This window comes from Colobus angolensis, unplaced genomic scaffold (genome assembly GCF_000951035.1).
Source record: "Colobus angolensis palliatus isolate OR3802 unplaced genomic scaffold, Cang.pa_1.0 Scaffold267, whole genome shotgun sequence".
NCBI classification, from domain to species: Eukaryota; Metazoa; Chordata; class Mammalia; order Primates; family Cercopithecidae; genus Colobus; species Colobus angolensis.
Genome location: NW_012115899.1, coordinates 311,253 through 326,531, shown reverse-complemented (window position 1 = coordinate 326,531; position 15,279 = coordinate 311,253). Strand labels below are relative to the sequence as shown.

General features: G+C 44.3%; 1 protein-coding gene across 1 annotated transcript in view; it reads right to left on the bottom strand.

Annotated features, from left to right (window-relative positions):
• Window positions 1-15,279, bottom strand: part of ZZEF1 (zinc finger, ZZ-type with EF-hand domain 1) — a 159,662-nt gene that overhangs the window by 126,345 nt on the left and 18,038 nt on the right. Inside the window, exon 3 of the mRNA XM_011947504.1 lies at window positions 6,676-6,820. Coding sequence (XP_011802894.1) covers window positions 6,676-6,820 — 145 coding nt within the window. The remainder of the gene's footprint in view (window positions 1-6,675; window positions 6,821-15,279) is intronic.

Genomic DNA, 15,279 nt, shown 5'->3' with positions numbered 1-15,279 from the left:
AACACTTTGGGAGGCCAAGACGGGTGGATCACTTGAGGTCAGGAGTTCAAGACCAGCCTCTGGCCAGTATGGTAAAACCCCATCTCTACTAAAAATACAAAAAAATTAGCCAGGCATGGTGGTGGGCGCCTGTAATCCCAGCTACTTGGGAGGCTGAGACAGGAGAATCACTTGAACTCAGGAGGCAGAGGTTGCAGTGAGCCTAGATCACGCCACTGCACTCCAGCCTGAGCAACAAGAGCGAAACTCCATCTCAAAAAAAAAAAAAAAGAATTAATTTTAGTTGAAAATAATTTTAGAAGACTTAGAATAATGATTATTTGTTTCAATCCAAACTTCAAAAACATATAAGCACGTAAACACTAATAGATGTTTTTAAGGAAGTCTTGCATATAGAATACAGGGTAGAAGTAAAGTTCAGTGCATTAAGAGTAAAAGCGTAACTGCTTTTATACTAAGACACTAAGACAATGATTATGACAACACAACCACTACCATTACCACAGTTTCCAACGGCATTTTACAACCAATAAGGTGCTTCCACATACATATCATTCCGCCCTCACAATAAGGTGAGGGGGAGGCACAGACAGTACAGGTATCCTTTTTAACAACTGAGGAAAATGAGGCTCAGGGGACACATCAAGATGTCAACTGATAATAGGGAGCCCCCCATGAGGCCATCAGTACAGGCTGGGAGAGAGAAAGCAGGGTGACAGCAGTGGGAATCATGGACATTTGAGTCACTTCCTCATGTAATTTGCCTGTGCCTTCAGGACCTGCTCAAGCCCAAACACATATATACCACTTCATCTGATGATGGAATGCTGCTGTGCACACCCAACTTTAGGCGGGATGGGTGAGAAAGCACCCAGTTCATGACAGGCAGTTCAGGTCACACGGTAAATTGCTGATCTGTACTCAAATGTTCAGTTTCTACCAAGGCCCAGAGCTGTCTCTCAAAAGAAGAGGAGTTATCTGCAGAAGATGGTAGGGCCTTGCTCCAAAATCCTAAAGGCCTCTGCTGTGATTCACCTATGGGGGTCTGCCAGAGGCTCCAAACAGCGTCTCTGTCTGCCACTGACACCTCATGCACCATTGGATCTGCTCAGTCATACGACGCAAGTGGCAGAACAGCTTGCACTGCAGCCTGGACCTGTTGCAGAGCCTTCTCCTGTCCTGGATCCCTCTCAAAACTGACAGCCTTTCAGGTCACGGGATAAATGGGCCAGAGTCACACACCCAAATGAGGAATGCATTGCCTCCAAATCCCAGGTGATCCACTAGGTGTTGGGCCTCTCTCTCGGCTGTAGGAGGGGCCAAACACAGCAACTTATCCTTTATCTTAGAAACTGAGTATCCTGACAGCCCCACACCACTGGACCCCTAAACATTTCACTGACGTAGAAGGTCCCTGAATGTATTTCAGATTTATTTCCCACCCCCTGGCACACAAATGTCTCACCAATAAGTCCAGTGTGTTTGCTACTTCTCACTCACTGAGTCCAATCTGCATAATGGCATAAATGTAATGTACCAGCGTTGATATCTTGTGGAAGGGAAAGTGATCGAGATCTCTGCAAACAATATTATGACACAAAGCTGGAGAGCTGATATACCCGAAGTAGGACAGTGAGGGTATATTGCTGGCCTTGCCGGCTGAAGGCACATGGCTTCTGGTGGGCCTTATGGACAGGAATGGAGAAAAGGGCATTTGCCAAGTCAATGGCTGCACAACAGGTCCCAGGAGATGTGTCAATTTGCTCAAGCAATGAAACTACATCTGGTACAGCAACTACAATCGCAGTCACCACTTGGGTAGGCTTACGATAATCCACTGACATCCTCCAATATTCATCTGTCTTCTGCACAGGCCAAAGAGGACAGTTCAATGGGAACACGGTGGGAATCACCACCCCTGCATCTTTCAAGGTCTTGGTGGTGGCGCCCATCTCTGCAATCCCTCCAGGAGTGCGATATTGTTTCTATTTACTATTTTTCTAGGTAAAGCCAGCTCTGATGGCTCTCATTTGGCCTTTCCCACTGTAACAGCTCTCAGCCTACTGGTCAGGGAGCCAACGTGGGGACTCCGCCAGATGCTAATTATGCCTATTCCAATTATGCATTGGGTCCCATTCTTTCCCAATCAACGCTCTCATTTTAACAGTGACACCGCTGAGGCTGAGTGTGCACCTTTCATTGGAGGGTCAGCCACTCACATGATAGGAGCTTCTGTCTGATTTTCCACAATTTCAGCCCTTTGTCTAAAGGAGGTAAGACTCTCACCCAGGGCAATCCTGGAAGATGTGAGGCTAAGTATGCATTTCTGGAGACAGAATCCCTGAGCTCATCCTCTTCTTTCATCACTCTGTCCAGCAAACTTAGGAGCACCAACCAACTTCATTACAGTCCTTGGTTCTCCACATATGGCCAAAGGTATCATGTATGGAGTCACTAAACTCCTTGATTCTCAAGAGAGGTGAATCGGGAATATCAAGTGCATTTACTTTGCACAACTCTCTTAATAGTTAATGCCAAGGACTATCAGTGTTCTCCATACTATTAGAAGTAGACTCCTTAGCATTTTTGGGTCTAATAAGATTAAACAGTCAACTCCCAAAACTACAAAACCAACTAAAGGAATCCATCCTTAAAATTCTCTTCCTCAAATGCCAAGTGCAGTAGCTCATGCCTGTAACCCCAGCACTTTGGGAGGCCAAGGAGGGCAGATCACGAGGTCAGGAGTTCCAAGAGCAGCCTGGCTAACATGGTGAAACCCCGTCTCCACTAAAAATACAAAAATTATCTGGGTGCGGTGGCGGGTGCCTATAATCCGAGCTACTCGGGAGGCTGAGGCAGAACTGCTTGAACCCGGGAGGCAGAGGTTGCAGTGAGCCAAGATTGCGCCATTGCACCCCAGCATGGGTGACAGAGCAAGACTCTGTCTCAGAAAAACAAAAACAAAAACAAAACAAAACAAAACAAATATATATATATAATGTTCCTCTAGAACCTCTTCTGGTATCAAAATCTGTATGAGTCAGGGTTCTCCAGAGGGACAGAAATAATAGGATACACTTATATATAAAAGGGAGTTTATTAAGGAGAATTCGCTCACACAATCATAAGGCAAAGTTCCATGACAGGCCGTCTGCAAGCTGAGGAAGAAAGAAGCCAGGAGTGGCTTAGTCTTTTTCTTAGCTGACTCCACAGTAATACCTGAGCTTCATATTTAGGACACTGCTGATGCTGCACTGATCTGCTCAAAACCTATGTGAAAAAACAGATTTGATGCAGTGGCTCACACCTGTAATCCCAACATTTCAGGAGGCCAAGGCAGGTCGATTGCCTGAGCTCAGGGGTTCAAGATCAGACCAGGCAACATGGCAAAACGCTACATCTATATTAAAAACAAAACAAAAACTTGTTCATATAATGGAAAAAGTATTTTCATATGCTGAAACGTTTGGTAAATTAATTTAGCCTTCAGTAAATGAATTCCAAGCCTAATGAATTTGGAAAAGGCATTATTCTCTTTTTTTAAACGCTTAAGCACCAACACCATGAGATACAAAAGGAACTAGTTTTAGTGTAGATGAAGGTTAGAACCTAAAAAGTCCGACCACCAAAGCAACTTCAGCTTACAAAGGTTAACTTCAGCTTACAAGACTGATGAACTGGGTGCCGATGAAAAGTTTTCAGTAGGAAGTGCTAAGTCATCAGCTTGTTATGTAAGCGCCCTGAGATCTGGACCCTGCTGTTTTCTCAGTCTCATCCCCCAGTTCAGCAGTCGCCCAGCAGAGCAGTGCACTACGAATTATCTGTTAGTGGATTCCCTGGTCTCAATCCCTTTGCTTTCCTCTCCACAACTGTCTGAGGTGTCCAAATAAAGCTCCTGATGCTATCCACATGCTGGTAATTCAAAAGTGGAGTAATATGTAAACACTAAGATAAAAGCTAGCTAAAGATAATTCAGGCCGGGTGCAGTGGCTCATGCCTGTAATCCCAACACTTTGGGAGGCCAAGACGGGTGGATCACTTGAGGTCAGGAGTTCAAGACCAGCCTCTGGCCAGTATGGTAAAACCCCATCTCTACTAAAAACATAAAAATTAGCTGGACATGGTGGCAGGTGCCTGTGCTCCCAGCTACTAGGGAGGCTGAGGCACAAGAATCACTTGAACCCAGGAGGTGGAGGCTGCAGTGAATGGAGATCCCGTTGCACTCCAGCCTGGGTGACAGAGCGAGACTCTGTCTCAAAAGAAAAATAATAATAATTTTAATTGCCATAAGACTAGGGAAATAGTTAAATAACTAAATAATTATTGTATTTAATTTTTATAAAAATTAAATAATTAAAGACAACCTGAAGGAGAATGGAAATACATGTTTTTTGTTTTTTTTTTTGAGACAGGGTCTCGCTCTATCACCAGGGTTGGAGTACACTGGTGTGATCACGGCTCACTGCTGCCTCAACCTCCTGGTCTCAAGCAATCCTCCTGCCTCAGCATCCCAAGTAGCTGGGACCAATGTTGCACACCACCATGACCTGCTAATTTTTTTCTTAAGAGATGGGGTCTCACTATGTTGCCCTGGCTGGTCTCAACTCCTGGCCTCAAGCAACCCTTACACTTCGGCTTCCCAAAGTGCTGAGATTACAGGCATGAGCCACCGTGTCTGGCTGGAAATATACATTCTTCATTAACATATGGAAACTATCCTTCCCTAGCTCAATACATCACTCAGCAGTAGGCCAGAGGGGCCAAGAGCAATCAGATTTACATTTACGTGTCTATCAAATCTATTTTGCCTCCATTGCTGCCCTAGTGACCCTAAGTACTATGACACCAACTGCACAGAGTAGGAAAAGTGCTAAGGTAAAATAAACCAAGACTAAAAGGAAAATGTACAAAGTTTCTTTCTCTTTCAAACACAATTGTCTTCTCACTGGAAAAAACAAATATTAATTTTATTATGATTCTGTCTTTATGTAAGTCTGAGCTCCCCCCCCAAAAAAACATACAAAAACACAGGCCATGTCTTTTCTTTTTTTTTTTTTTTCCAGACGGAGTTTCGCTCTTGTTGCCCAGGCTGGAGTGCAATGGCGTGATCTCAGCTCATTGCAATCGCCACCTCCCAGGGTTCAGGTGATTCTCTTGCCTCAGCCTCCCGAAGAGCTGGGATTACAGGCATGCACCAACACACCCGGCTGATTTTTGTATTTTTAGTAAAGAAGGAGTTTCTCCATGTTGGTCAGGCTGGTTTTGAACTCCCAACTTCAGGTTGGGAACTCCGCCCACCTCGGCCTCCAAAAGTGCTGGGATTACAGGCGTGAGCCACTGTGCCCCGTCGGCATTGCTTAATTTTAAGCTATTTTTATTCTTACTTAAATTTCTGTATATAGTAGTCCTCCCTTATCCACAATTTCAGTTACCTGTGGTCAATAAAGACCCCAAAATAGGTAAGTATGGTACAGATACTGTGAGACACAGAGAGAGGGGCCATATTCACATAATTTTTATTTGAGTATATTGTTATAATCATTCTATTTTATTGTCAGCTATTGTTATTGACCATTTTTTTTTTTTGAGATGGAGTCTCGCTTTGTCGCCCAGGCTGGAGTGCAGTGGCGCGATCTCGGTTCACTGCAAGCTCCGCCTCCTGGGTTCCTGCCATTCTCCTGCCTCAGCCTCCTGAGTAACTGGGACTACAGGCACCTGCACTACACACAGCTAATTTTTTTGTATTTTCAGTAGAGACAGGGTTTCATTGTGTTAGCCAGGCTGGTCTCAATCTGACCTTGTGATCCACCTGCTTCGGCTTCCCGAAGTGCTGGGATTACAGGCGTGAGTCACTGCACCCAGCCTGACCTCTTCTTATTATGCCTAATTTATACATTAGAATGTACCATAAGCATATACGTATCAGAAAAATACATAGTATATATAAGGTTGGTTACTATCCTTGGTTTCAGGCACCCAGTGGGGGTGCTGGAACATCTTCCGCATGGGTAAGGAGGGACTACTGTAATAGCTTTCTAAAAAAAAAACCACTAAGCGCTTACCACATGCCAAAAAAGAAATGCCCCGGCTACTTGGGAGGCTGAGGCAGGAGAATGGTGTAAACCCGGGAGGCGGAGCTTGCAGTGAGCTGAGATCCGGCCACTGCACTCCAGCCTGGGCGACAGAGCGAGACTCCGTCTCAAAAAAAAAAAAAAAAGAAATGCCCCAAATGTGAGGGCAGAGCAGAAATAATACAGAAGGTCCCTGCCCTCATGGAACTATAGTATAGGAGTGAAGACAAACACTTTACTAATAACTGAATAAGGAATTGATCAATTACAACGGTAATATGTTGCAAAAAAGAAAGCAGGATGCTCAAAGAACGAACAGCAAAGGCCAAAGAGGGCTTCTGTAGCGAAATACAGAGAACCAATAAGGAAGGCGGCCATGTGACAAGGGTTCCTGTCATAGAGCGGTAGGACTGCTTAGCCACCACCGTAGCGTAGTGGGGGATGAAGGAGATGACTATAGGAAACGCCAATTCAGATCACGTGCCTACTGAACACTGCTGGGGGAGTTTACTGCATGTGGCCACAGCTTTGCCTAATTTCTTTCAATCAGTAGGAGGGCAAAGTTCACTTTGGTTCTGAGACAGCACCGAGATGGAAGCCTCACCTGGAACCAGAGAGCAGGCCTGTAGCTGTCTGATGATGTGGCTCAGCTCCCCCTGCAGATTAGCGCCACTGGAATTCTTGAGGGCCTCTAGCATGTTCTCCGCATCAACTGTCCCATCACCCTCAGCATCAAACTGGGCAAAGGCCTAAAGACAAGAGATGCAAGAAAATCAGAGCTGTTTCAAGTAACTCTTTATTTAAAATTCTCAAGACCAGTGATTTATTTATTTTTGGTTTCGGGGAGAAGAGTTCATACATACCAATCAAAGATAAACTTAGAACAGGAACTCACTGTGCTTTGTAGGATGTATGTATGCAAGTACACACGTATACGCAATTTTATCATCTTATTTGTATTGCAACCTATATTCCAAGAGAGTAACCATTTAGTAATCCAAGAGAGTAATGATACAGTAAGTCTCCTTCCCATTAAATAATTTCAGAAGGAAGCAGCCACCATCAAGTTTTTCAACTGGTTGCGAAGTACCAGAATACAAAGAACTGGCTTAGAACAGAGGCTCGAGTTTAGCTGGGCTTTTTCTTTTCCTTGTTTGAGACAGAGTTTCACTCTTGTCGCCCAGGCCAGAGTGCAGTGGCACAACCTCGGCTCACTGCAACCTCTGCCTCCCAGGTTCAAGGGATTCTCCTGCCTCAGCCTCCCGAGTAGCTGGGATTACAGGCACCTACCACAACGCTCAGCTAATTTTATCTTTTTATTTATTTTTTATTTTTTGTATTTTCAGTAGAGATGGGGTGTCACCATGTTGGCCAGGCTGGTCTCGAACTCCTGACCTCAGGTGATCTGCCCGTCTCAGCCTCCCAAAGTGCTGGGATTACAGACGTGAGCCACTGCATCCTCCTGGGCTTTTTCTTTTAAATACTCTGTGGACACAAGAGCTAACTTGGTTTATCTGTTTCACAGACCTGTTGTCGCTAACTTTTAATCGTAATCTAACTTGCCTCTTGCCCATGTTGGGCCATCTGGGGAACCTGGTACAGTAGAGATTTGGTTTAAATCTGCTCTATCATTACTCTGCTATGTGACCTTACCGAAGTTTCTTTACCTCCATAAGCCACAGCTTCTTGATCTGAAAGATGGAGCAAATATTGTCAAACTCACAGGCTGCTGCCTGGATTAAGTAACATTTGAACAGAGCCCAGTACAGTGAAAGCACATCGGCCCTGTAGCATTCCCCTTCTCCTTTCTACCCTCACCCTCTGGTGTCCCTGACCCCCTTCCTTTACATCCTACAAGACTTACCTCATTTAGTAACTGCCCTCTCTCCCCAGATTTCAATCCCTTCCTCAACAATGCCTTCTGTCCTCCTGCTGATACACTCACTCACACGTTGCCCTCACCATGCAATACTTCAGGAGTCTTCAAGCCTCCTTTCCAAGTAACCCTCTCTCTTTCTTAAAACTCCTGCCCCTTTTTCTTATTTCTCTCCTTCATGAAATAGGAAAACATCCCACTGAGGCTTCATGACTAACATAAATACCTCTATTTCCATCATAGACCTCTGAACAATGCAGTGTTTAAGAGGAACACATGCAAATTCCTGTATTTGAGTCCAAAAACCATGGGCATAAATGCAGTATGGGGGACAGTGAGTTTAGAAGCAGCATGGAAAAGATCACAGCATTATTTTCGCCTCTGTTCAACCTGGCAATATTATCCAAAAAGTCAACAGGATCAAAGACTACACTAATCATGGTATAACATTCAAAAGGAGAGGAGGTATTATCTTTTTTTTTTTTTTTTTTTTGAGACGGAGTCTCGCTCTGTCGCCCAGGCTGGAGTGCAGTGGCCGGATCTCAGCTCACTGCAAGCTCCGCCTCCCGGGTTTAGCCATTCTCCTGCCTCAGCCTCCCGAGTAGCTGGGACTACAGGCACCCGCCACCTCGCCCGGCTAGTTTTTGGTGTTTTTTTTTTTTTTTTTTTTAGTAGAGACGGGGTTTCACTGTGTTAGCCAGGATGGTCTCGATCTCCTGACCTCGTGATCCGCCCGTCTCGGCCTCCCAAAGTGCTGGGATTACAGGCTTGAGCCACCGCACCCGGCCGTATTATCTTTTTCTACTCTGACTAGACCCAATCAAGAAAGGTGAGTTTGGTTTTGAAGACACACACCAAAAAGAAATGAATGGAAGAGATCAGAGGACAGAACCCATGATAGAGAGACCAGAAACTGTGCCCTGTTGGGGGAATCTTAAGTGCGGGGAAAAGAGGCCCGGGAGTCACACAGTCCTGATGCGCTGTAATGGGGAGGAGGGAAGTAGCAGTTAAAATTAATGTCATTGGAAGCAGCAGTTACAATTAACGTCATTAATGTCATGAACACAAAGAAGGGAACAACAGACCCTGGGGCCTACCTAAGCGGGGAGAGTGAGAGGAGGGAGAGGAGCAGAAAAAATAACTACTGGGTATTGGGCTTAGTTGCAATGTGTACAACAAACCCCCGTGACATGAGTTTATGTCAATAACAAAACTGCACATGTATCCCCAAACCTAAGGAGTTAAAAAATAAAAATATGAGGTCGGGCACGGTGGCTCATGCCTGTAATCCCAGCACCTTGGGAGGCTGAGGCGGGCGGATCACCTGAAGTCAGGAGTTTGAAACTGGCCGGGCCAACATGGCAAAACCCCATCTCTACTAAAAATACAAAAATTAGCCAGGCGCGCTGGTAGGTGCCTGTAATCCCAACTACTAGGGAGGCTGAGGCTGGAGAATCGCGTGAACCCGGGAGGTGGAGCTTGCAGTGAGCCAAGCTCTCGCCCTTGCGCTCCAGCCTGGGTGACAGAGCAAGACTCCATCTCAAAAGCAAAAATAAATAAATAAAAATAAAAAGCTGTTGAAAATTAAAATATCACAACAAAACAACAATCTCAAAGGAAAGGTTGGAAGGTGAAGTTGACCAAAGTGCCCACAAAGTAGAGCCAAAAGATAAAACTATGGAAACTGGGAGAGAAAAGCGAAGGAAAATCAGGAGACCAGTTCAAGAGGTCCCACATTAAATAACAGTTTAAGAAAGATGGAACACAGAAAATGCAGGGGACGAAATCACTATCATTATGATTCAAGATGATTTCCCCAAACTGAAGGACACGAGTTCTGTGACTGCAGGGGCTGATCACCCTACACACACAGAATAAAAGTGCATCACAGTGAAATGTGTAAGACTGAGGAAAAAGAGAAGTCCTACTTAGAGGAAGAAGAAACAGTTTCTATGTCAAAAGTCAAGAATCCGAGTGGGACTCAATCAGCAGTCACACGGAAGCCAGAAGGCAATGAAAGCAGTGACTGCAGCACTCTGGGGAGTGCTCTTTCTAACCCAGAAGTCAACACAGCCAAAATCCCATCAGCTGCGAGAGAGCAGAATAAAATCACTCTTACATATACAAGGTTCTCGAAAGATGAACCACTTAATCCTTTTTCCAGAAAGCTACCAGAGGATGCAGCCACCAGGATAAAGAAATATGCCAAGATTGGAGAAAAACGGGATCCCAACAAGAGAAAATGAATCCCCAGGATGATGGAGCGTCTCAGATGACATCCGCACAGCAGACCTAGAGAGTAACAAATCTAGATTAAAGCAGATCAGAAGGACTCAGGAAATACTTCCTTGAGAAGATGAAGTTGATACAATGCCCATGTGTTTCAACATATTGAACGTTTCTGTTAGAGGAGATTTAGACAACTGGCAGAGAATCTGGGACTAAATTAATGATAAAAGACCAAGAATTAGGAAAATGAAAGTACCTATTCAATTGTTAACTCCAAAGAAAATAAAAAGATGTATAAGAAAAAAAAAAAAAAGGCCAGATGCAGTGGCTCATGCCTGTAATCCCAGCACTTTGGGAGGCTAAGGTGGGTGGATTCCTTGAGTCCAGGAGTTCAAGACCAGTGTGGGTGATGAGGCAAAACCTCCTCTCTACAAAAATATACAAAAATTAGCCAGGCATGGTGGCACGCACCTGTAATCCCAGCCAGTCGAGAGGCTGAGGTGGGAGGATCACTTGAGCCTAGGAGGTTGAGGCTGCAGTGAGCCAAGATTGCACCACTGTACTCCAGCCTGGGTGACAGAGCAAGACCCTGTCTCAAAAAAAAAGAAAAAAAACCAAAAACATGGTATTGTATGGCACAGCAATGTAAAGAACTTACGTAATCATAGTAAGGTAAAGGTCAAAGGGAGATTTAAACAAAATGGACAGAATTGTAGCAGGAGGACAGGGGACGTGCACGCACGGGCAAGGATGAGAAGGTGAAAGACAACTCAAGTCTCATCACTGATGGTGAAAATAAAATAGATAAAGCCTACAACTGAGAACAATCACAAAGAACATAAACATATTACTTGGTAATACAGAGTTAAATACTCAAGAACCAGCTAGAGTTGAAAAGTAATTGTTCTTGGGGAATAAGACATTGGGGCAGGACAGCAGGAAACCATTGTTTCTTGTTCAAGTCGTGTTGGCTATATACTGTGCGCATGTACAACCGATAAAAATAAAAGCCTACATTTTCTCCTTTTTTTTTTTTTGAGCCACCAGGCTGGAGTACAGTGGTGCGATCCTGGCTCATGTCAACCTCTGCCTCCAGAGTTCAAGCAATTCCCATGCCTCAGCCTCCTGAAGTAGCTGGGATTAAAGGCATGCGCCACCATACGTGGCTAATTTTTGTATTTTTCGTAGAGCTGGGGTTTCGCCATGTTGGCCAGGCTGGTCTCGAACTCCTGGCCTCAACTGATCCACCTGCCTTGGCCTCCCAAAATGCTGGGATTACAGGTGTATGCCACCTCGCCTAGCCAAAACCAAAATTTTCAGAGTGTCCAAACATGGGGATAGACTGAATGAGATTTAAAACTTTTTTCTGTAGTGTGATACTTCCTCTCCTCTAAATAAATTTAAGCAGAAATGTACCAACACAAAAAGGTGAAGATCATTAACTGCAAAAAGGAGGTTACAAAAGAATAGTAGAGAATGATCTTACATTAGTTTGAAGAAAACTAACTTCGAGATCGGCGTAACACTGTGTGTGTGTGTGTGTGTGTGTGTGTGTGTGTGTGTGTGTACGCATAAAAAAGACCTGAAAGAATAAATATTAAAATGTTAATAGTGGACCAGACAAGGTGCCTCACGCCTGTAATCCTAGCACTTTGGGAGGCTGAGGTGGGTGGAACTCACTCACTTAAGGTCAGGAGTTCGAGACCAGCCTGGCCAACATGGTAAAACCCCATTTCTACTAAAAATACAAAAATTAGTCAGGCCTGGTGGCACACACCTGTAGTCCCAGCTACTCGGGAGGCTGAGGCACAAGAATCGTTGGAACCCGGGAGGTGGAGGTTGCAGTGAGCCGAGATCATACCACTGCACTCCAGCCTGGGTGACAGAGACTCCATCTCCAAAAAAGATGTTAATAGTGGTAATATAATGTTTTGTATTTTCTTATTCTTTTTTTTTTTTGAGACGGAGTCTCGCTCTGTCGCCCAGGCTGGAGTGCAGTGACCGGATCTCAGCTCACTGCAAGCTCCGCCTCCCGGGTTTACGCTATTCTCCTGCCTCAGCCTCCCGAGTAGCTGGGACTACAGGCATCCGCCACCTCGCCCGGCTAGCTTTTTTTTGTATTTTTTAGTAGAGATGGGGTTTCACCGTGTTAGCCAGGATGGTCTCGATCTCCTGACCTCGTGATCCGCTCGTCTCAGCCTCCCAAAGTGCTGGGATTATAGGCTTGAGCCACCGCGCCCGGCCGTATTTTCTTATTCTTGCTTATCTGTATTTTTAATTTTCTGAAATCTACATATATTGCTTTGATAATAAAAAAGAATTTTTAAACATTAAGAAATTTTAAGCGCAACCCAAATACAAAAAGTGGAGCAGGCCTGGTGCGGTGGCTCATGCCTGTAATCCCAGCACTTTGGGAGGCCAAGGTGGGCAGATCACGAAGTCAGGAGATCGAGACCATCCTGGCTAACACGGTGAAACCCCGTCCCTACTAAAAATACAAAAAATTAGCTGGGCGTGGTGGCGGGCACCTGTAATCCCAGCTACTCAGGAGGCTGAGGTAGGAGAATAGCAGGAACCTGGGAGGTGGAGCTTGCAAAGAGCTGAGAGCACACCACTGCACTCCAGCCTGGATGACAGAGCTAGACTCTGTCTCGAAAAAAAAAAAAAAAAAAAAAAAGTGGAGCAGGTCAGGGAAGGAGGAGGTGGCACAGAGCACAGCCTCGTATTCCCTGAGGCCTTGTGGTGTGACCACTACACTACCAGATACTAGCTCCTTACCAACTTGTTCATATTATAGCATACTGAGAAAATAATGATATTTGTAAGACTCAAGGTCCGAGGAGATGAGCACAGCTATCATTCATTCGGTTGGGAATGACACACAGACTGGGAAACTCTGCATCAGTATTTGGGCACTCATTAAACGCCAGGCACTGAGGAGAGCATTTTATACGCTACGATGTCATTTATTCCTCATAACAGTAACAGTACTATTAACCTCCCCATCTTATAGTTGTACAGAGAGGTCAGGTAACTTGCCTGAAGTCATACAGCTAGTGTTTGCATCTAAGGCTCCAGGGTTCATGGTCTTCACCACAACTCCCTTCTCCTTCCTTGGACCAGATAACCCCTGGAGTTCCTTACCGTCTAGAGACCAAATGCTTAAAACCTCTTAGCACCGTTACTTGCCTCCATCTGTAAAACCTGCTTTCAGCACCTTCTGTCCAGGTGAACTCCTATCAACTGTAGAAGTGAGACTCCCTCCCTCTGAATCTCAAGGTAGTGCTCAAGTCCTCCTTCCACCAAAACTTCCACAAATCAAGCACTCCCTGCACCTCCAACTTCCTACACAATTCCTGCTGTGTATCGCTAATAAAAATTCTATACAACCAAGGCTATAAAAATAGTGACATTTTTGCTATCTTTTTTTTTTTTTTTTCTTTTGGAGACAGGGTCTCCATGTACCACCCAGGCTAGAGTGCAGGAACGTGATCACAGCTCACTGCAGCCTTCATCTCCCAGGTTCAAGTGGTTCTCCCACCTCAGCCTCCTGAGTGCCTGGGACATGCTCAGCTAGTTTTTTATTTCTTTTGTAGAAACAAAGTCTCACTATTTACCCAGACTGGTCTCGAACTCCTGGGGTCAAGCAATCCTCCTGCTCTGGCCTGGCAGACTGCTGAGTTTATAGGCATGAGCCACTGTGCCAGGCCATTTTTGTTATTTTTAATAGATTCTATTGATTCATCAATAGTTAATGAATACGATAAAGGGGATTTTCGAATGAAACAAAAACAAATAATTTCGGCTACAAAAAAATTACCACAGCTTTGTGAACAGCTTCATCAAATAATTATGTAATTTCCTAACACTCAGAAACTGACTGTCTTAAGAAAAGAAATGTTCAGGTTCGCTACCCAGGAGTCTGAGGTGGGAAGATGACTTGAGCCTGCGAGTTCAAGGCTGCAGTGAGCTGTGGTCATACGGCTGCACTCCAGCCTGGGTGACAGAGACAGAAACTGGTTTTTGTTTTTTTAAGTATGTTTACATAGTCTCCCTAAACCTCAGCTTCCTCGTTAAGCTTGGGTTTTCTTGACTGTAAAATGGACTTAGATGTGAAACAGGGTTTAGCGAGGATTAAGCAGGATAATAATGTAAACAAATTTTATAAACTAAGGAGTACCCTATGTTACCTATTGCCATCAGTTTTGAACTTTAAATATATTTTCAAAATCCTGGCCAAAAGACTTTACAGAAGCCCATTTACTCATACATTCATTCAGCACTGTCTGGTAAGCTGCCATTATATATACGTGCACACACACACAATATTAATATTACATTATATAAATGTTATATATAATACATATGTGTGTGTATATATAATGGCAACTTATCAGATTATATGTTATATTAATATAACATATATGTAACATATAATATTGCATACTATATGTATTATGTAATTACGTATTATATGTAATATGTATTATATATTTTTTAATATATATACCTGATCCTGTGCTTGGTTCTGTGGATACAAAGATGAATAGGGCACACATAGTCCTTTCCCTTCAAAAACCTCACAGCCTAGAAGACAGATCTGTAAACCAACAGCAGCAGTGTAATAGGTGTGATAATTATAATACAAGAACTAACAGTATCAACTATATACAACAGCCAATGTCAGTGAGCACCAGGCAGAGTTCTAAGCCCTTCACGTGGATCCACTTATATTTTCCACAACAACTCTAAAGGTAGGCACTACCTTTTTGCTGGTGAGGAATAGAGGTTAAATATTTTGTTTAAGGCATACGGTGAGTACATGATGCAGCTTGAATGTGAATCCTGGACTGATTCCAGATGCCACAATTAACCACTATACCAAGGGCCAACAGTCATTCCAGGGATGAGAAGTCCAGGACGGGGAGGGGCAGTTGGGGAAATGGCCCAGAGAAAAACAACCCTTAAACTGCACTTTAATGGATAACTAGGAGTTTGAAAGTATATGGCGAGGGAGAGGCAATCTCAGGTAGAGGGGACAGAGTGTGAGCACACATAAAGACTGCATGGCAGATGGTGAGAACTATAACCTGCCTGGTGTGG